At 33.7% G+C, this 23,750-nt stretch overlaps 1 protein-coding gene across 1 annotated transcript; it reads right to left on the minus strand.

Moving 5' to 3' along the window:
• Positions 1–11,072: 11,072 nt before the first annotated feature.
• On the minus strand, positions 11,073–14,970 carry LOC112009787 (tabersonine 16-hydroxylase 1). Its single transcript, XM_065779847.1, has 3 exons — positions 14,453–14,970; positions 12,054–12,276; positions 11,073–11,483 (listed from the first exon to the last, which is right to left on the minus strand). Exons 1-3 carry the CDS (start codon positions 14,968–14,970, stop codon positions 11,073–11,075), a joined length of 1,152 nt encoding a protein of 383 aa, XP_065635919.1.
• Between the last annotated feature and the right edge of the window lie 8,780 nt (positions 14,971–23,750).

Genomic DNA, 23,750 nt, shown 5'->3' on the forward strand with positions numbered 1-23,750 from the left:
CTTCAAATATCTGATTATTTATTTGGGTATTATATACAGTCCTCCATCCTATACACACTAGTTATTACAAGAAGGAATCCCATGAAGTGACTCCAAGATGTTAGCAAGACATTTCAAATCCAAAATCTCATAGATATTATGAGGTACTTAAGGGTAACTTGCTACTTTAATAGTTGAACCCACATAACCTGCTTGTAAATTAATATAGTGGGCAGGGGCGGACCCACGTTGGGGCAGAGGGGGGCCATTGCCCCACCCCCCCCCCCCCAAAAGAAAAAAACTAGTATAAAAAAATTAAGATTTGCTCTTATATATATATATATATTTGTCTCTCCTCATCTAAAATATTTAGATATTGACCTACAAGAAAATAAATAAATAAATAAAATTCATGCCCCTTTAACTACAAAAAATAAATAAATATGGACTAAACAAAAATCGCGGACAAAATAAGAAACACTTATTTTGTATGTTATACTTTATTGATGTGTTTTATAATATGAAATGTTTAAGAAATATTTATTTTATATGTAGTATTTTGTTGAATATGAAATAGATATTAGTTTTTATTTTCATAAATTTTTTTTGGTTTTAAGCTTTGGCCTCCTTCGGGTATGAATCCTAGTTCCGTCCCTGATAGTGGGTCATATAGTTTGGACGGGTGGAACATGGCTGTTGCCCATGCCTATGGATGATATATAAATTGTTAAACGAGATAGAGTTTATCTATTCTCCTTTAATGGTAGGATCCTAGGATTTGACTCTAGAGTGGAATTCTATACAGATTTTAATATGTTAAGGGGATTTCAATATAAAGCCGATACTACTATTTGGCAAAGTTTAAATTAACTGACTAATACAGTTTTGTCCATATTAATTAGTCGATTATTTAGGAAGAATAAATTTGAGTATAGAATAATGTTGGAAATAATATATATCTCTATTCTACTTGTCAACTCATATTAATAAAATCTACTTTAATAGATATGAAAAATATGAAATTGAGACGTCATGCATAAACTTTATGCGAATTATATTACTTAAAATTTTAAGGTGTGAGAAGAAAACAGCAGCTTTTATTTGTAAAGAAGTAGGAAATGAAAATAAAAGTATTCCTATTGAACAATGTTTTTTTTTTTTTTTTTTTGGCTCATACATATAAATGAAAAAAAAAAATATATATATATATATATATATATATATGTATGTATTATATTATATATATATATATATATAGCATGGGTGGTGACATCACAAGTTCATCACTCTTGTTTAGCAAAAAAGAAAAAAAGTTAATCTCTCTTACGTACCAAGCTTGCAATCCTTAATCTTTCCATCCCAAAAAAGAAAATTTTAGATCAATACTACTATAAGTTGAGAAATACCAAGGAAATTAATATGTAATTATTCCACAGTCATTATCATTTAATATAGACATTTGTGGCTATTCATGGCCTGAAAAGTGTAACTACAATTCTACGGTTCTTGATGATTTCGTGAAGCCAATTGGCGGATATACTTGCGTAGTCCGAATCTAGAAAAATAGTAAAATAAAATTCCGACTTCTTTGGAGAGTTTTTTTGGTACTTTAACTGGACACTTCAGTCATTGTTAATCATTGAATCCATTGCACAAGTTAAAAGGTATTATTTGTTAGACATTTAGAGGTTTAAAAAAAAATCTTTTTTATTAGTTTATTAGTTTTAGTAATATTTTTAGAGTCTAAACTTACGTTTTTCATTTTTTTTAGAGTTTGAATTTAAATACATGATTCATGCTGTAGTATAATTATCTTAGTATATATTCTTAACCACAACCGCCTTTAATATTATATTTTGTTGGATTAGGTAACTATATATTGGAAGAGCTATTCTTTGTAAAAGAGTTAGGTTCACATCACTTTTATAACAAATCCTATGTGGTAAATTGTTATTGATTCTAATTTGAATCCATAACTATATATATATATATATATTGGCCTATGTATTAGTAACAATCAACTACAACCTGTCACTTAAAATTTACTATGAAAGTGTTATGTAAATGTTGTGGATATAACATTTCTCTTCTTTTTAATAAATAGAATTTTTTGTATGATTGAAAAATTTGAAAAATTATATAATAATTGGGGGTGCAATAATGCCTTACTCTCTTCTTTCACATAAGGACAACATTTGACTATGAACTTGATTATAGCTAATAGCCATAACACTACTCAATTCCTTTATAATGACTATATATTTTAAAAACCTACCAGTTAGATTGCATGTTGTTTGTGTTCTTAATATGCATATCAAATTTTTTGACAATCAAATGTTATTTGCTATTCAATTCATAAACTTATATTTTATGCATAATTTTATATTATGAAAACTTGAAATTCAAACATTTGATTGATGACATAGTTAATTATTCCGTGTTCTATTGAAACTTATAAGCATGGGGGATATGAGAAGAAAATTTTAGTTTTATCTAATGGTGGTTTTTTTTTTTTTTTTTAAATTCATATCCAATAAAAACATATTAAGTGAAGTTGTGGTCATTGGTTACAATCAAATTTATAGTTAAATTTTATCATTTACACAAAGAGTAATGAAATTATTATGTGAGAAGATGAAGTAAGAAATTATTGTATTTCTAAAATATTGTATAATTACTCAAAGATGGATACATAATAGAGATATATAGCTAAAATTAAAATTTTCACTTTTGTTTTGTATTGGACTATATTAACTCGATTATACGACCTTTCGAGATTTCAAAGAAGTGGACATCGACTACTTCTACCTCTTTTACGAAATTACCTAGTTACCGATATTACTATTTTTTGGTACAACCAATGTTAAGAATATGTGAATGTTGATGTCAAAAAAGTATATGTGGATGTTATTTTTAGGGGCATTTTCAAGAACACGAAAAAGTGGATACAAAATGCCTCTGTTATATATAAATATATATAGAGATTAAGGTCCCATTGTTTCGGTGTAAAACATTTTCTAAAAAATGTATTTCCTCATTTTTTGGGTGTTTTAAGACAGCTTAAAATTAAGTCAAATTGAAATCGTTTTTGCTAACTAGGAAAAACAATCTGACTCTCTTTTGAGGTTGAAAATGATTAGACGAATAGAATGTCCTCCTCTCATGAGCCCATATATATCTCCTTCTCTCTCAAGAGAACAGAATCTACAACTAACAAAATGATAAAAGTACTATTAAAACTCTCAAAACCTCTAAAATAATAAAAATACACTTAAAATCTAAAAACAAAATTGTCAAAATACCCCTAAAATCTATAAATTGACCAAAATATCCTCTAAACCAAAATGACATAAATACATCTAAAATCTTGAAAATGATCAAAATATTCTTAAAACTCCAAAAACACTGCTAAAACTTTCAAACCAATTAAAAGATCCTTGAAACTTCTAAAATTATAAAAATATCTTCTAAAACCTGTAAAATTACAAAATTGCAGCTGAAAACCTTCAAAATGACCGAAAAATCTTGAAACCTCCAAATTTTTTTTTTTTTAAAAAAAAAAAAAAAAAAAACTCTTGAAACCTCTAGTATGACCACAATAAGTTTAGTTGATAGTATTTGTTAATTTTTTTTAACTCTTTTTTAATGTTGCAATCTTATTTTGATTATGATTATTAGGGTAGTTTTCAATCATTTTTATTTTGATTATGTTTATTTTTATGTTTGATTTTAGTTGTTCTACATTATAGTTTAAAGTTTTGAATTAAATTTTTAATTAAAAAATAAGAAATTTTTTTTTTCAGTGCAAACTAAATATTGGAAAATATTTCTAAACTTTTTCAAGAACATAATTAAATATTTTAAAAAAAGGTGTAGTTTTCTTTGAAAATATTTTCCGATAAAAAACAATTTACGTAGACATAAGTGAAACATTAAGGTTTCGTTTGAGAGTTCATAATGGAATGGAATAAAAAGATCATAAGGGAATAGAAAGAAATGGAATGAAATGAAATGTATTTAAGTAAGAGAAAGGAATGGGAAAGAAATGAATGTAATGGAATTAAGTAACCTTGATTGGATATTTTAAAATAAAGGAATAGAAAGTAATGAAAATGAATAAAATGTAAGTAATCTTGTTTGGAAGTAACATAAATGGAATGTAGTAGAATCATTTTATGATAATATTACTATTAGACTCCTATTTTAAAATAAAGGGTTGAATATATAAGGGTATTTTGAGAGTTTTAGTAAAAAATTTATCAAAATCTAATTTCATTCTCTCTCATTCCTCCCAATTTTTGGAGGAATGAAAATTTGAGATTTTAAGGAAATAAAGAGAAATGAGTATTCTCTCTTACCAATTTCATTCTCTTCCACTTAAACTTCTAAATAAGGGAATAGACTTTCCATTCTCTTCATTAAAACTCCCAAATAAGGGAAGGGAAGGATATTATAAAATTATTCTTTTTATTTATTTACATTTTATTCCATTCTCTCCTCCCAAACGAGGGCTAAGAGATTTCAAAAAAAAAAATGAAATTAATATATAAATGCATTTTACTATCGTGTTGTTGGGGCATGCTTCATAAGTCTTTATTAAATTCAATAAATGGAGCCTTTAGATATAAATGGATTTTTTTTTTTTTTTATACAAGATAGAAATTTGACTTTAGCCTAATTTAAGTGTATATGTGTGTAAAACTCCCTTCTATAGACTTAAATCCTGACCCTTGCCCACCAAACCTCACAAGCACTTATATTTGTGGACTGACCACCGTACCAAGAGTGCGCGGTGGTGATATAAATGGATTTTACTATCGTGTTGTTTGTGTTAGCCATCCATAAATATTTACAATACCTCAAAAAAAAAATCATAAGTATTTACAATTATATACTCATTAAGTTGGTTAGTTATTATTATTTTTTATTTTTCTACAGTGGCATGTGTTTACAAATTCAATAAGTAGTTTTTTCCCCCTAAAAAAGAGAAGAATAACGTTTTCAAAACTACCAAAGTTCGATATTCACAATTCTTTGAAAGCTTTTTTTTCCCCCTTAGATGATAAAAATAAATAAATAAATAAATAAATAGTGCTACCTCTGTAACATTTTTATAACAAAACTTAGATAGCAAATAGTTATTAGTGGGTAAAAAAATTATGTTAGTGTTAAGTTCAAATTTGAACTAATAACAACTTTCCATCTAAATTTGAACTAGAATTGTTTTCTCAATATTACCCCATTTGCTTTAAGGAGACAATTTATGATACACAATTTTAATTAATTAATTTTTTATTTATAAATATAATAGTGTGCATGCTTTCTATCATATAAAATTAGATAGTGTTTTTATTATTTAATAAACTATGATTTTAAATGATGTAGCACCCGATACATCTTTAATTTATTTAGAAATAAAGGAAGAATAATTCTATAGAATATACCATTTTGAATATGCCATAACTAAGTAATCTTAACCATTCACATGTTCTTGTAAATATATATTAAATAAGGCATTATAATTAGCGGTTAAGATTAAGTACGTACGGTACATACAAAATGTAGATTCTACATAATTTTCATTTTTGAAAGCTCGGATTTGTATATAAACACAAGAGCTTTTTTAGACCCCCAATAAAAATTACGGCTCAGTTGCTTTTACTCTTAACTTAAACTAAATGCGGAATAAAAGTAAATGAAGTGCAATAAACCAATAACTACTCTAGTGCATAAACATGAACAACAAACAATAAAAGTAAAGTACAAGAATAAGGGAAGAGAGATGCAAACACAAGATAACACCGAGACGTGTTATAGAAGAGAAAACCGAAGAACTCGACGAAAAATCTCTCTATGACCCTCCAAGTCGAAATCGATCCACTATAGAATAAAGTAGGAGTACACGAATAACAAAAGACCCTCCAAGCCTAGTCTACCCAATGTACTTGAGCCCTCCAAACTCCTGCCACCAACAGACTTCTCGGAGTCATGTCTTCTTTAGCTTTTCGGATCCCACAAGCGTGGTAGCACAAACAAATCACCAATTAAACTAAGTATGTAGCGGAAAATAAATTGATACGGTGATTTGTTTATAAATGGGGAAAACTTACATGGCAAAAATCCCAACGGGTAATTTTAAGGTCACCACTCCCAAGAATCCACTATTATCACAACAAGTGGTTACAAGTAAAGGAATTCCAGTATCTTATACCAACCTACAGTTGAACTCTTATCCCAATACTCAATTGGACTTATTCTATAGTGACAATCTCTCTTTTTGATGCATGGCTCCCAGTATGTGACTAACCAATTACATGGATCCCAGTACGCGACTTCAATCACCAACTAGAGAAGGTTGTTGGCTACAAAGTTCTCCAGTTCATCCAAACGATGAAGATCAAGAAGATGCTTGGTCACAAAACCTACGATGTACAAACACAGCAACTTCTTCACAAAAAAGATGAACTAGGGCAAACTTTGTCTCCGATCACAATTTGCTTGAACAAACTTTGCTCAACACTTGTGGAACTTGTTCCACCTTTGACGGCCCTTAAAATAATCTTTTTATATGTCTAGGGTTGTGAGAAAAGAAAGCCCAAACATACAATTACGGATTGGAGTCAAAACAGAACTGAAACTCTGTTTTTCATAAACCTCGATAGATGCCCTATCTGTCGAGTTGCTGTCGAGCCACTAGCTAGAATAACTCTTCAAGGCTCGATAGATGGCTAGCTGTCGAGTTTTAGTGACAGGAACTTTTCATACTTGAATCTTGGATAGACTTACATGACTTTAACACTTGAGCTTAAAATAAGATTTCTTGAAATATTAAACACATCCTAAATCTACTCAAATACAAGTAAAGTGCGTTTTGTCAAAAGATTAGCCAATTATATAAAATAGTGACATATGTTCTTAACAAATGAATCACATATGTCCTAACAATCTCCCTCTTTGGCAATCCGTGACAAAACCACAACAAACAAATGAGATATGAGAGAAGTCATAAATCACTTAACTCATATTCACTTATTGAATACAATAAAATCTATTCTAATACAAACTCTTGAAAAATTTTGCAAGAAGAGAGTTTATGACAAGTAGACTTTGACAACCTGTATTTCTGAAACACTTGAAACAAAGCTCATCAAGACATCTTTGTGTGAAACAGAAATAATAGATTGCATACAAATAATAAGAAACATGTATATAAAGAAAAAAAAGAAACAACACATGGAGAGATAAGTGAAAGAACTGTAATAACAACCTCGAATGTATATATATAAACAAGTACAAGGTTTGCTATCACAATATGATCACAATGTTTATCAAATACAAAGAAAAGAAAAAGATACATAAAATCATCACTACATCCCTCAAAGTACACACTTCCCCTAACAAAAATCTCTTATACTAACCCTCCCCCTAAGTATGACTACTCTCATAATCAAAACTACTCCCCCTTTTTGTCATAAGTGACAAAGGGTAAGAGTGTTAAGTAGACATCTCGTCAGAGTTAGAAGAGCTAGCATCTCCATCCTCATCATCATCGTCGTCGGAACCATCATCGTCCTCGAATGCCTCAAATGCGTCGGGAGGAGGAGAGGGAGACTTCACAAAATCACCAAAGCGAGCCTACCGTCTAGCAATACGGTCGACACAGATGTTCACCTGACACAAATCATCAGTAAGAGTGTCAAGGCGAGCATCCATGCGCTGAAACTGCGCCATGATCGCATCCAGAGTCACACCTCCCGCTGAAGTAGAGGGAGTGGAGGTGGATGGAGCTGAAGGAGTGGGAGGAGTTACCGAACCGAACCGCCTCGAATGAAACTGCGCCTCACTCCGTTTAACGGTAGCATAGTCAATGGCACACATAACGTGAAAGTGGTCAGACGAGGGGAAAAGGAACAGAAAAATGGCATAAAATCCGTGTGATTGCTGAAGGGAAGATGAGCTTATCACAGGTCGTCGTATCCCTATACACATCTATAATAGAAAGAATGAAATGTGAAAGAAAATCTATAGTGAGATGCTCAAGAAGGGAAAGCAAAAATTGAGCACGGGGCTCTGTGATAGAGTTATAATGAGAAAGAGGGTGTAAAACAAAAGTCATCACCATGTTCATGAATCTAGGACCTTTAGCAAAGGTCGAACATGGAGTAAACTGACAATCACCCCAATCAAAAGGGTACTCGCAAAAAGTAGAAATCTTCTCGTCTTTGGACACCATCCTCAGACACTCACAATCAGGGTAGTCAGGGTGCTCTACCCTTGGGACATAAAGCACCTTAGATACAATATCCAGTGTGACCACTATGCGCGTACCTCGAACTCGAATATGAAAAAGAAGTACAAAATAATCCAGTCCATGCATGTTGGAGTAGAATTCCTAGATCAGCATGGAAGGACAGGTGACCAGGGTGTCACATGGTGACTCCCAACCTCAACTGTGAATGACAGTGGGTAGGTCAATGTCGGAGAAGTCTGACAAGATGACTCAGCGTTCTGAATGAATGTCTTGTCTAGAGAAGTTCTTTGAGAAGTCCTTTCGGGATCCTCATCATGGAATTGAACAGAAGAGGGGGTAGGATCAAAAGATGAAGATGGCTCGAAAAGAAGAGGGTTCCAAGACGGAGCAGACTTACGTTTCGATGCCATTAGCGCATTAACGTAAACTAGAGAGTAAGGGGGAAGAAAGAAACACTCAAAAAAGTCCCAAAAACAGTTCAAATATATAAAAATATATTGAATGTAAAAGACGTATGCGTGAAAATACATGAGCATGTGACGTGCAACAGTAATATTATCATGGGCTTAGCCCAATCCAAACCTACCAGCATACAAACAGTTTAACATATATAACACACATCTAAATGCATAAAAATATAGTTATATTGCACATGGAATGCAATGCGTGAAGTTTTTAAGATCAAATCTTCAAAATCCATACCAAAAATTTTGCAAAAACCTCTTTGATTTTGAAAAACCCCAAATGTTGTAGAAATCCCAAAAACCTAGGTTACAAAGTATGAAATGCATAAAAATGAGAGATTTTAGACACTTACCAAGTGAGAAAGAAATTGAATAAGGTCGAAAAATCCTTGAGGGAGAGGTTTAGAGAGAGGAGAGAGTGTTTAGGAGGTAAACAGGCACAGACAGATCGAGAAAGATCGAGGAAATAAAGTCTAAATCGCGTATGAACCCTTATATAGGTGTTTAGTAATTCTCGACAGATAGAGGTTTTGAGAGGTGTCGAGAAAGGTGTCGAGCATTAAAAACTTTAACAGATGCAACTATCAAGAGGTGTCCATAGCAAAACAAGCTCAATGGATTGAGGAGGTATCGAGGGGACAAGAACTTTCTCGATCGATCCACCTAGATGTCAAGAGGTATCAAGATTGCGATAAAAATCAACTAAAGAGCTCGACAGATAAGCTAGGTATCGAGAGGTGTCGAGGAGCTATCAAGATTGCTTAAAAATAGTTTTTCAAGAAAAGAAAAACACAGATATGAATGCAATCAAACATGCAATTCAACCAATAATCCAAGCAATATTTTGAGCTCTCAAGATCATCTCTTAATCATAAAAATGTTAAGCACATAGATCCTAAACACGCGCACAAACTAAACAAGTCTAACCAATTTTATATTTCAAAAACAAGTTAAGACAGTTTAATAAGCATACATTAACACATGTAAACCTTGTGATGGTCAAATCACATTGTACCTACACATGTATCAAGAGTAGCAAAGAATATTGTGTGTTGTGAGTGAAAAACATCGCAAGATTGCATAAGTGTATACATGTTATGATGATTTGAGATATAAGAAAATCACTTTAACTCACACACAATTATAATTGTTTGATGGGGACTATCACCTTTAAGGTACATCCTATAACTCTCACATATCCTAGAATACACGCTTGCAATTATATATAAAGTATTTTGATCTTTTTGCTTTTATTTTCTTTGCATATTTTCTTTTGTTAAGCATATCATGCATGGGCATATAAGAGAGAGAAAAGAAATACCCAATGATGTTAAGCATTTGACATTCTAATTTTGCTATGCCGAAGCATACATATGTCATTGACATTGCACTTTTGCTATGTCAAAGCATACAGATGTCATTTCATAATTGGTGGGCAACAGTGGTGAGATGGTTATTTATACTTTTCTCTTAGGATTTTCTAGTCATTCCCATCAAAAAGAGTGATATGAGTGTTAAGTACAAGAGATTACTTAATCTTACTAATCACAAACACGAGCCACAAAGCTCACTTGCTTAATTGTGCATAGAGATGTTCATCTAAATTACAAAAGATATAAAATTTAGAAAACTTTGTTTGAATGGCCATCCAGAGTAGACAAGTAGCAATGTATCCAAACACACACTGTTTTTGTATTTTTTCTGATTTTTCAATTTTTTTTTTAATATCAAAAACAAAATAAACAAAATTGAAAACAAACAAAAACATGTTAAACAAAGCAAAGCATAAAAACTAGACTGACTCAAAACCTAAAAGCAAAACATACAAGTAATGTAAATAAAAAACAAGAAGGTGAGAGAGACAAGAAGTGACAGAATTACTTAGAGCCATTTTCCTTCTACACCTTGGAAGAACCTTTCCGTCTAGCAAATCCTTGATTCGGAGATGAGGGGGAAGAATTGAAACTGTTCAAGTTTGAAAAGAACATGAGGGTTTTGAGAAGATTTCCAAAGGGAGCAAAAGAGGATGGAAACTAATTCTAGTTTCCCGATGCGATTATGTTGTTGTTCTGTTGAGTGGTTAACCATTTATAGCAATTTGGTCGAGTATAATCGGTTGTTCCACGGTGATGACAGAGATGCTACTTCTTCTATTTAGGCTTTTAAGAGTTAATCTTCTTAACCCTAGGGTTTTTAGCTTCTTTCTTATCCTGCTTAGGGGGTGCTCCTAAGATAGATTTACCATTGTCTATATTCTCACTAGTTAAATCAGTTTTGACATTAGTGTTCTCAATTTCAACATTATTACTAGGAGGAACAAAAACAGTAGTACTAGTAGAAGCAATATTAGAAGGAGAGATATCATACCCTAAACTAATTCAATCGGAAGCAGATTTCTGAAGACTGAGCATTTCATCAAGCTTAGCACTTGAAGTCCTTTCCAGTTGAGCTCTGACTTGGAACAGTTCTGCCTCTAGCTTCTTTATCTTCTCAACCAAGAAGTTATTCTCAAACCTCAGTGCTCCAATAATCTGATTTACTTCATCAAACTTTGTGGAAAGCTCTTCAAGCTGAAGCTCCACATTACTAAGCTTCTTGGTGGTCAGCCTATATAACTTCTCATGCTTTTCTGAGACCTTGTATAACTTTGCATAGGTTGTGTGGATGTCATCTTGTTTATCTATCTTCTCAAACTTGGACTTCACTAATTCCTCTTTTTCATCCACATCTTCAACAATCCCCTCAGTTTGATTGACAGTGGCAGTGAAGGCATTTAAAATTTCGTCATCCTAATTGTTAGAATCATCTTCAGGCTTAGTGTCGCTCAATGTAGCAGCAAATGTCTTGCTCTTCCTAATGGTCTTAAGATATATGGGGCACTCTCGTTTCATGTGACTGAAGCTTTGACACCTAAAGCACTTTGGTCCTGAAGGAACAATGTACTGATCGCCATCCCTAGCATCCTTCTTCCCTTTGTCTTGGCTCTTGAACTGAGAAGAACTAGATTGCCTACGGTCCTTGTCGAAGCCCTTCCCATTGGCATTCTTCATGAACTTCTTAAATTACCTTGTAATGTAGGACTTCATCTTAGAATCTTCGTCGTTTGAAGACTCATCAGTATCACTGCTCTTGGCCTTCAATGCCATGCTCTTGCCCTTACCCGACTTACCAATTCTTGTTAAGCCTAACTCATAGGTCTGCAGATTACCAACCAACTCTGTCAAAGGAATCTTGTCAATGTCCTTTGATTCCTCGATCGTGGTGATCTTGGCATGGAATCTCTCAGGTAGAAATTTGAGCACCTTTCTCACAATCTTGGGTTCAGGAATAGTTTTCCCAAGATTGAAAGCTGAGTTCACTATGTCCTTGAGCTTGGCATAGAACTCATCAAACGACTCATCCTCCTCCATCTTAATCTCTTCGAAGCTAGTAGTGAGTGTTTGAAGTTTCGAGTTCTTGACAACCTTTGTTCCCTTATAGGTTGTCTGGAGAATGGTCCATGTTTCCTTTGCAGTTTCAGTGGAGGATATCTTCTTGAATTCCTCATTAGTGACTGCACTGAACAAATCATTCAATGCCCTGCTGTTGAAGTTTGCTGCCTTGATTTTAGCATCATCCCAGTCGGCTGGCGCTTCCTTCGGCTTGGTCTAGCCTATCTCCACAACTTACCACACCTTCTCATCTAAAGACTGCAAGAAAACTCTCATACATACTTTCCAGTATGCATAGTTAGTGTCATCAAATAAAGGAGGTATAATAAGAAATTTTCCTTTATCCATGACAAAAAGGGGTCAATGGATCACACATTAGGATTAATCATAATCAGAGTGTGCCTGCTCTGATACCACTTGATAGGCCAAAAACGAATTGACCCCTTATGATGAATTAATTGACTAATTAGACAAATTTATTAATTAATCAAATTAATATGCAAATGCGTAGTAGCATAAACAAATCACCAATTAAACTAAGTGTGTAGAGAAAAATAAATTAACACGGTAATTTATTTATGAATGGAGAAAACTTACACAACAAAAATCCCACCGGGTGATTTTAATGTCACTATTCTTGAGAATTCACTATTATCACAACAAGCGGTTACAAGTAAAGGAATCTTAATACCTTATACCAACCTACAGTTGAACCCTTACTCAATACCCAATTAGACTTGTTCTGTAGTGACAATCTCTCCTTTTGATGTACGGCTCCCAGTACGTGACTAACCAATTGTGTAAATCCTAGTACGCGACTTCAATCACCAAATAGAGAAGGTTATTGGCTGCAAAGTTCTTCAATTCATCCAGACAATGAAGATCAAGAAGATGCTTGGTTATAAAACTCTACGGTGTACAAACACAGCAACTTTTTCACAAGGAAGATGAACTAGGGCAAACTTTGTCACCGGTCACAATTTACTTGAACAAACTTTGCTCAACACTTGTGCAACTTGTTTCACATTTGACGGTCCTTAAAATAATCCTTTTATATGTCTAGAGTTGTGAGAAAAAAAAGTCCAAACATACAATCACGGATTGGAGTCAAAACAGAACTAAAACTTTGTTTTTCATAAACCTCGATAGATGCCCTATCTGTCAAGCTGCTGTCGAGCCACGGGTTAGAATAGCTCTTTAAGGCTCGATAGATGGCTAGCTGTCGAGTTTTAATGATAGGCACTTTTCAGACTTGAATCTTGGACAGACTTGCATGATTTTAACACTTGAGCTTGAAACAAGGTTTCTTGAAGTATTAAACACCCAAATACAAGTAAAGTGCAATTTGTCAAAGGATTAGCCAATTACATAAAATAGTGATTGGATTGCGTTTTAACAAATGCCTCTTTCGACTGTACTAAAATATCAATATTACTCTACTTGCTTTAAAAGAAAGGGTATATTTAGTGTCATATCATTTAAAATATTAATTCATCGAAGACAGTATCTTGTTTTAAATGATAAAAAATATGTATACTTTTATATTCATAAAAATTAAAAATTAAAAATTAAACCTTCTCATCATGAGATATGCCTTTATGTTAAAAACAAAGGGATGAAGATCCTAAAAACAAATGGAGAAGATCTTGTTATTTTATTGAATAATTACAATTAAAAATAACAGTTCTAGTACGAAATTACTTTAATTAAGTGTATTAATTTAGTTGTTGGTATCCTTTATATTTATTTATTTTCTAATAATTACATAATAAATCTCATACAATTTTACTTAGTATCAAAATAAACCCTAAAATTTTAATTTCTCAAGGCAATGTCTATTTGATCCATTCAAAGCATTCTGAACTCCAAATAAGTCTATGTTAACTTTTTTCTCTTTTCTTTTCCATGAGGGTGTCTAGAATTCTTTCAATGTTTGACTATCTCTTTGAGTCAAGATAGTCACTAGAGGTTTTGAAAACAAGACCACATAAATTTTTGTTAACTTTTTTTTTTTTGGGAAAAAAATTTCTGTTAACTTAAAGCAACGCAAAGTCACGTAAACTAACTTAAAATAACGGAAAGTCACGTAAAGCACACTGCACCAAAACTTCTGCAATTTAAATCGCATGATGTTTTGTGTGGCTCTTAAAATGTTTGCAAATATCTTACTCGTGTTAAATGATACTAAAGGTTTATTGAGCATAAACTTTTTTTTTAATAAAAATTTTTATAAGTCTATTGAGCATAAACTTAATTTCAATAAAGGTTCAGATTAGAGTGGCTTTGAAATTATAGGATGAGGTATATTGTCACACACACACACACACAGAGCAATTCTCTTGGGACTGAACAAATAGGTGGCTGAGATTCTCCTCAGGTTCCTCCAATACTCCCCGAACGGAGCAAATCCCATTGCCTTATGGAAGAGAAGCTCATAAGCTGACTCCTTAACAGGTCTATCAGCAAAATCCGAGCTGTTCAAAATCTCTTTAGCAGTGTCTGGGTGGCTAGAGATAATGAACCGAGTGAACCCCACTGAGAATGCCATCAATGACTTGGCCTTAAAAGCCTCAGCAAGGTTACTGAGAACTCTATGAGTCAAAGAGCCAGTGAAAACGAAAACCAAGCCAAGAAGTGGCACACCAGAAGGGCCAGCAATAGCGGTTCGAGTTTGAACCACATGGACTCGGGTTTTTGATAAAGCCCAAGCAAGACCACCCGGCGAGAGCCAGAAAGCAAACACAGATATAAACATAAAGACACATATGAAAACCTTGAAGCTAAGGATTGTTGAAAATCCAGGTTGCAGAAAGAAGAGATAGTAACAGTAGTGTTCAAATGACATGTTGGTTGGATTTTTTTTTTCTTTGTTTTACGTTTGTTTGCCTAGAAAATAAGAGAAAATAACAAACACAAAAAACGGAAACTGGTTTTGGAGAAGAAGAATAGGAACGCACTGAAACACAAAGGAGAGAGAGAGAGAGAGAGAGAGAGAGAGAGAGAGAGAGAGAGAGAGAGAGAGAGCTGAGAAGTCGTGAAATGAGAAAGTGTGGGAGAATGGTATATATAGAGCAGGGATGGTGGTGAGGTTTAGAAATATTAGAATATGAAAATGTTCAACCTATCATAAATTTTAGCATAAAAGAATGGTGATTGGTGAATTTCTTTCATATAATTTCAACTATATAATAAATAAATGTTTAAACCATTTTTTTTATAGAGAGATTGTAACACATTACTATTTATATGAAAAAATTTATAGTATTTTTAGCATCATTCATTAAAAAAATGTTAAATTATTATAAAAAGGTTCAACTTATTTTAAATAATGAATTTAATTGATTACATTTGAACATGTGATTGGTTACACTTAAACACATGATAAATAAATGTCTTAAGAAAAAAATATTTGTAATATTTCTAACATTACTTTTATTTTAATTAATATTTTATAATTGACTTATAAAATATGTTGTGATTGATGATATATTAGTTTATAAAATTTATAGAGTAAGATTTGTAAATCTATGGCTAAATAAATCAAGAATTTATCTCCCATAAAAATATTAAAATAAATAAGAATTAACCGTGGTTAAAAATGGGGTTTAGTTTTTCACTATTGATTTTTAATTACCAGGTTAAGTTTGGAAGATACCGTTCTTTCTAAGGCCTAAGGGTGAAGAATCCACTTTAATTTGGTAATTGGCAAGTCTCTTTCTGCTAAAACTACGATTCTGCCCATTAGTCAACTTCGTCTCTTTCTGCTTTCTTTCTTCAAAAGGACTTAGCCATAAGCTTCTTTTCAGGCCCTAATGGCTAATAGTGTTGAACCACATTTAACCATTACATTGGACTTAAAACTGGTTCGTGGTCACCACGTGGATCTTACACTAAAAATTATACTTTTTTTTATATTTTAAATTCTTGAAAAAAAAAAATATATATATATATAATAATAATATAACATGAACTTGAAGTTACACACATATATATATGTGTGTGTGTGTGTGTGACAATATACCTCATCCTATAATTTCAAAGCCACTCTAATCTGAACCTTTATTGAAATTAAGTTTATGCTCAATAGACTTATAAAAATTTTTATTAAAAAAAAAGTTTATGCTCAATAAACCTTTAGTATCATTTAACACGAGTAAGATATTTGCAAACATTTTAAGAGCCACACAAAACATCATGCGATTTAAATTGCAGAAGTTTTGGTGCAGTGTGCTTTACGTGACTTTCCGTTATTTTAAGTTAGTTTACGTGACTTTGCGTTGCTTTAAGTTAACAGAAATTTTTTTCCCAAAAAAAAAAAAGTTAACAAAAATTTATGTGGTCTTGTTTTCAAAACCTCTAGTGACTATCTTGACTCAAAGAGATAGTCAAACATTGAAAGAATTCTAGACACCCTCATGGAAAAGAAAAGAGAAAAAAGTTAACATAGACTTATTTGGAGTTCAGAATGCTTTGAATGGATCAAATAGACATTGCCTTGAGAAATTAAAATTTTAGGGTTTATTTTGATACTAAGTAAAATTGTATGAGATTTATTATGTAATTATTAGAAAATAAATAAATATAAAGGATACCAACAACTAAATTAATACACTTAATTAAAGTAATTTCGTACTAGAACTGTTATTTTTAATTGTAATTATTCAATAAAATAACAAGATCTTCTCCATTTGTTTTTAGGATCTTCATCCCTTTGTTTTTAACATAAAGGCATATCTCATGATGAGAAGGTTTAATTTTTAATTTTTAATTTTTATGAATATAAAAGTATACATATTTTTTATCATTTAAAACAAGATACTGTCTTCGATGAATTAATATTTTAAATGATATGACACTAAATATACCCTTTCTTTTAAAGCAAGTAGAGTAATATTGATATTTTAGTACAGTCGAAAGAGGCATTTGTTAAAACGCAATCCAATCACTATTTTATGTAATTGGCTAATCCTTTGACAAATTGCACTTTACTTGTATTTGGGTGTTTAATACTTCAAGAAACCTTGTTTCAAGCTCAAGTGTTAAAATCATGCAAGTCTATCCAAGATTCAAGTCTGAAAAGTGCCTATCATTAAAACTCGACAGCTAGCCATCTATCGAGCCTTAAAGAGCTATTCTAACCCGTGGCTCGACAGCAGCTTGACAGATAGGGCATCTATCGAGGTTTATGAAAAACAAAGTTTTAGTTCTGTTTTGACTCCAATCCGTGATTGTATGTTTGGACTTTTTTTTCTCACAACTCTAGACATATAAAAGGATTATTTTAAGGACCGTCAAATGTGAAACAAGTTGCACAAGTGTTGAGCAAAGTTTGTTCAAGTAAATTGTGACCGGTGACAAAGTTTGCCCTAGTTCATCTTCCTTGTGAAAAAGTTGCTGTGTTTGTACACCGTAGAGTTTTATAACCAAGCATCTTCTTGATCTTCATTGTCTGGATGAATTGAAGAACTTTGCAGCCAATAACCTTCTCTATTTGGTGATTGAAGTCGCGTACTAGGATTTACACAATTGGTTAGTCACGTACTGGGAGCCGTACATCAAAAGGAGAGATTGTCACTACAGAACAAGTCTAATTGGGTATTGAGTAAGGGTTCAACTGTAGGTTGGTATAAGGTATTAAGATTCCTTTACTTGTAACCGCTTGTTGTGATAATAGTGAATTCTCAAGAATAGTGACATTAAAATCACCCGGTGGGATTTTTGTTGTGTAAGTTTTCTCCATTCATAAATAAATTACCGTGTTAATTTATTTTTCTCTACACACTTAGTTTAATTGGTGATTTGTTTATGCTACTACGCATTTGCATATTAATTTGATTAATTAATAAATTTGTCTAATTAGTCAATTAATTCATCATAAGGGGTCAATTCGTTTTTGGCCTATCAAGTGGTATCAGAGCAGGCACACTCTGATTATGATTAATCCTAATGTGTGATCCATTGACCCCTTTTTGTCATGGATAAAGGAAAATTTCTTATTATACCTCCTTTATTTGATGACACTAACTATGCATACTGGAAAGTATGTATGAGAGTTTTCTTGCAGTCTTTAGATGAGAAGGTGTGGTAAGTTGTGGAGATAGGCTAGACCAAGCCGAAGGAAGCGCCAGCCGACTGGGATGATGCTAAAATCAAGGCAGCAAACTTCAACAGCAGGGCATTGAATGATTTGTTCAGTGCAGTCACTAATGAGGAATTCAAGAAGATATCCTCCACTGAAACTGCAAAGGAAACATGGACCATTCTCCAGACAACCTATAAGGGAACAAAGGTTGTCAAGAACTCGAAACTTCAAACACTCACTACTAGCTTCGAAGAGATTAAGATGGAGGAGGATGAGTCGTTTGATGAGTTCTATGCCAAGCTCAAGGACATAGTGAACTCAGCTTTCAATCTTGGGAAAACTATTCCTGAACCCAAGATTGTGAGAAAGGTGCTCAAATTTCTACCTGAGAGATTCCATGCCAAGATCACCACGATCGAGGAATCAAAGGACATTGACAAGATTCCTTTGACAGAGTTGGTTGGTAATCTGCAGACCTATGAGTTAGGCTTAACAAGAATTGGTAAGTCGGGTAAGGGCAAGAGCATGGCATTGAAGGCCAAGAGCAGTGATACTGATGAGTCTTCAAACGACGAAGATTCTAAGATGAAGTCCTACATTACAAGGTAATTTAAGAAGTTCATGAAGAATGCCAATGGGAAGGGCTTCGACAAGGACCGTAGGCAATCTAGTTCTTCTCAGTTCAAGAGCCAAGACAAAGGGAAGAAGGATGCTAGGGATGGCGATCAGTACATTGTTCCTTCAGGACCAAAGTGCTTTAGGTGTCAAAGCTTCAGTCACATGAAACGAGAGTGCCCCATATATCTTAAGACCATTAGGAAGAGCAAGACATTTGCTGCTACATTGAGCGACACTAAGCCTGAAGATGATTCTAACAATTAGGATGACGAAATTTTAAATGCCTTCACTGCCACTGTCAATCAAACTGAGGGGATTGTTGAAGATGTGGATGAAAAAGAGGAATTAGTGAAGTCCAAGTTTGAGAAGATAGATAAACAAGATGACATCCACACAACCTATGCAAAGTTATACAAGGTCTCAGAAAAGCATGAGAAGTTATATAGGCTGACCACCAAGAAGCTTAGTAATGTGGAGCTTCAGCTTGAAGAGCTTTCCACAAAGTTTGATGAAGTAAATCAGATTATTGGAGCACTGAGGTTTGAGAATAACTTCTTGGTTGAGAAGATAAAGAAGCTAGAGGCAGAACTGTTCCAAGTCAGAGCTCAACTGGAAAGGACTTCAAGTGCTAAGCTTGATGAAATGCTCAGTCTTCAGAAATCTGCTTCCGATTGAATTAGTTTAGGGTATGATATCTCTCCTTCTAATATTGCTTCTACTAGTACTACTGTTTTTGTTCCTCCTAGTAATAATGTTGAAATTGAGAACACTAATGTCAAAACTGATTTAACTAGTGAGAATATAGACAATGGTAAATCTATCTTAGGAGCACCCCCTAAGCAGGATAAGAAAGAAGCTAAAAACCCTAGGGTTAAGAAGATTAACTCTTAAAAGCCTAAATAGAAGAAGTAGCATCTCTGTCATCACCGTGGAACAACCGATTATACTCGACCAAATTGCTATAAATGGTTAACCACTCAACAGAACAACAACATAATCGCATCGGGAAACTAGAATTAGTTTCCATCCTCTTTTGCTCCCTTTGGAAATCTTCTCAAAACCCTCATGTTCTTTTCAAACTTGAACAGTTTCAATTCTTCCCCCTCATCTCCGAATCAAGGATTTGCTAGACGGAAAGGTTCTTCCAAGGTGTAGAAGGAAAATGGCTCTAAGTAATTCTGTCACTTCTTGTCTCTCTCACCTTCTTGTTTTTTATTTACATTACTTGTATGTTTTGCTTTTAGGTTTTGAGTCAGTCTAGTTTTTATGCTTTGCTTTGTTTAACATGTTTTTGTTTGTTTTCAATTTTGTTTATTTTGTTTTTGATATTAAAAAAAAAATTGAAAAATCAGAAAAAATACAAAAACAGTGTGTGTTTGGATACATTGCTACTTGTCTACTCTGGATGGCCATTCAAACAAAGTTTTCTAAATTTTATATCTTTTGTAATTTAGATGAACATCTCTATGCACAATTAAGCAAGTGAGCTTTGTGGCTCGTGTTTGTGATTAGTAAGATTAAGTAATCTCTTGTACTTAACACTCATATCACTCTTTTTGATGGGAATGACTAGAAAATCCTAAGAGAAAAGTATAAATAACCATCTCACCACTGTTGCCCACCAATTATGAAATGACATCTGTATGCTTTGACATAGCAAAAGTGCAATGTCAATGACATATGTATGCTTCGGCATAGCAAAATTAGAATGTCAAATGCTTAACATCATTGGGTATTTCTTTTCTCTCTCTTATATGCCCATGCATGATATGCTTAACAAAAGAAAATATGCAAAGAAAATAAAAGCAAAAAGATCAAAATACTTTATATATAATTGCAAGCGTGTATTCTAGGATATGTGAGAGTTATAGGATGTACCTTAAAGGTGATAGTCCCCATCAAACAATTATAATTGTGTGTGAGTTAAAGTGATTTTCTTATATCTCAAATCATCATAACATGTATACACTTATGCAATCTTGCGATGTTTTTCACTCACAACACACAATATTCTTTGCTACTCTTGATACATGTGTAGGTACAATGTGATTTGACCATCACAAGGTTTACATGTGTTAATGTATGCTTATTAAACTGTCTTAACTTGTTTTTGAAATATAAAATTGGTTAGACTTGTTTAGTTTGTGCGCGTGTTTAGGATCTATGTGCTTAACATTTTTATGATTAAGAGATGATCTTGAGAGCTCAAAATATTGCTTGGATTATTGGTTGAATTGCATGTTTGATTGCATTCATATCTGTGTTTTTCTTTTCTTGAAAAACTATTTTTAAGCAATCTTGATAGCTCCTCGACACCTCTCGATACCTAGCTTATCTGTCGAGCTCTTTAGTTGATTTTTATCGCAATCTTGATACCTCTTGACATCTAGGTGGATCGATCGAGAAAGTTCTTGTCCCCTCGATACCTCCTCAATCCATTGAGCTTGTTTTGCTATGGACACCTCTTGATAGTTGCATCTGTTAAAGTTTTTAATGCTCGACACCTTTCTCGACACCTCTCAAAACCTCTATCTGTCGAGAATTACTAAACACCTATATAAGGGTTCATACGCGATTTAGACTTTATTTCCTCGATCTTTCTCGATCTGTCTGTGCCTGTTTACCTCCTAAACACTCTCTCCTCTCTCTAAACCTCTCCCTCAAGGATTTTTCGACCTTATTCAATTTCTTTCTCACTTGGTAAGTGTCTAAAATCTCTCATTTTTATGCATTTCATACTTTGTAACCTAGGTTTTTGGGATTTCTACAACATTTGGGGTTTTTCAAAATCAAAGAGGTTTTTGCAAAATTTTTGGTATGGATTTTGAAGATTTGATCTTAAAAACTTCACGCATTGCATTCCATGTGCAATATAACTATATTTTTATGCATTTAGATGTGTGTTATATATGTTAAACTGTTTGTATGCTGGTAGGTTTGGATTGGGCTAAGCCCATGATAATATTACTGTTGCACGTCACATGCTCATGTATTTTCACGCATACGTCTTTTACATTCAATATATTTTTATATATTTGAACTGTTTTTGGGACTTTTTTGAGTGTTTCTTTCTTCCCCCTTACTCTCTAGTTTACGTTAATGCGCTAATGGCATCGAAACGTAAGTCTGCTCCGTCTTGGAACCCTCTTCTTTTCGAGCCATCTTCATCTTTTGATCCTACCCCCTCTTCTGTTCAATTCCATGATGAGGATCCCGAAAGGACTTCTCAAAGAACTTCTCTAGACAAGACATTCATTCAGAACGCTGAGTCATCTTGTCAGACTTCTCCGACATTGACCTACCCACTGTCATTCACAGTTGAGGTTGGGAGTCACCATGTGACACCCTGGTCACCTGTCCTTCCATGCTGATCTAGGAATTCTACTCCAACATGCATGGACTGGATTATTTTGTACTTCTTTTTCATATTCGAGTTCGAGGTACGCGCATAGTGGTCACACTGGATATTGTATCTAAGGTGCTTTATGTCCCAAGGGTAGAGCACCCTGACTACCCTGATTGTGAGTGTCTGAGGATGGTGTCCAAAGACGAGAAGATTTCTACTTTTTGCGAGTACCCTTTTGATTGGGGTGATTGTCAGTTTACTCCATGTTCGACCTTTGCTAAAGGTCCTAGATTCATGAACATGGTGATGACTTTTGTTTTACACCCTCTTTCTCATTATAACTCTATCACAGAGCCCCGTGCTCAATTTTTGCTTTCCCTTCTTGAGCATCTCACTATAGATTTTCTTTCACATTTCATTCTTTCTATTATAGATGTGTATAGGGATACGACGACCTGTGATAAGCTCATCTTCCCTTCAGCAATCACACGGATTTTATGCCATTTTTCTGTTCCTTTTCCCCTCGTCTGACCACTTTCACGTTATGTGTGCCATTGACTATGCTACCGTTAAACGGAGTGAGGCGCAGTTTCATTCGAGGCGGTTCGGTTCGGTAACTCCTCCCACTCCTTCAGCTCCATCCACCTCCACTCCCTCTACTTCAGCGGGAGGTGTGACTCTGGATGCGATCATGGCGCAGTTTCAGCGCATGGATGCTCGCCTTGACACTCTTACTGATGATTTGTGTCAGGTGAACATCTGTGTCGACCGTATTGCTAGACGGTAGGCTCGCTTTGGTGATTTTGTGAAGTCTCCCTCTCCTCCTCCCGACGCATTTGAGGCATTCGAGGACGATGATGGTTCCGACGACGATGATGATGAGGATGGAGATGCTAGCTCTTCTAACTCTGACGAGATGTCTACTTAACACTCTTACCCTTTGTCACTTATGACAAAAAGGGGGAGTAGTTTTGATTATGAGAGTAGTCATACTTAGGGGGAGGGTTAGTATAAGAGATTTTTGTTAGGGGAAGTGTGTACTTTGAGGGATGTAGTGATGATTTTATGTATCTTTTTCTTTTCTTTGTATTTGATAAACATTGTGATCATATTGTGATAGCAAACCTTGTACTTGTTTATATATATACATTCGAGGTTGTTATTACAGTTCTTTCACTTATCTCTCCATGTGTTGTTTCTTTTTTTTCTTTATATACATGTTTCTTATTATTTGTATGCAATCTATTATTTCTGTTTCACACAAAGATGTCTTGATGAGCTTTGTTTCAAGTGTTTCAGAAATACAGGTTGTCAAAGTCTACTTGTCATAAACTCTCTTCTTGCAAAATTTTTCAAGAGTTTGTATTAGAATAGATTTTATTGTATTCAATAAGTGAATATGAGTTAAGTGATTTATGACTTCTCTCATATCTCATTTGTTTGTTGTGGTTTTGTCACGGATTGCCAAAGAGGGAGATTGTTAGGACATATGTGATTCATTTGTTAAGAACATATGTCACTATTTTATATAATTGGCTAATCTTTTGACAAAACGCACTTTACTTGTATTTGAGTAGAT

This window comes from Quercus suber, unplaced genomic scaffold (genome assembly GCF_002906115.3).
Source record: "Quercus suber isolate HL8 unplaced genomic scaffold, Cork oak 2.0 scaffold_219, whole genome shotgun sequence".
Lineage (NCBI taxonomy): Eukaryota > Viridiplantae > Streptophyta > Magnoliopsida > Fagales > Fagaceae > Quercus > Quercus suber.

Excerpts from the sequence above, each read along its gene's own strand:
- LOC112009787 (XM_065779847.1), bottom strand. The coding sequence starts at position 14,970 with ATGTCATTTGAACACTACTGTTACTATCTCTTCTTTCTGCAACCTGGA. Across the intron at positions 12,277-14,452 it reads AGTCCCAAGAGAATTGCTCT|CAGGGCATTGAATGATTTGT; the intron begins GTGTGTGTGTGT and ends AAACTTCAACAG. Across the intron at positions 11,484-12,053 it reads ATGCCAAGCTCAAGGACATA|GATGACGAAATTTTAAATGC; the intron begins GTGAACTCAGCT and ends TCTAACAATTAG.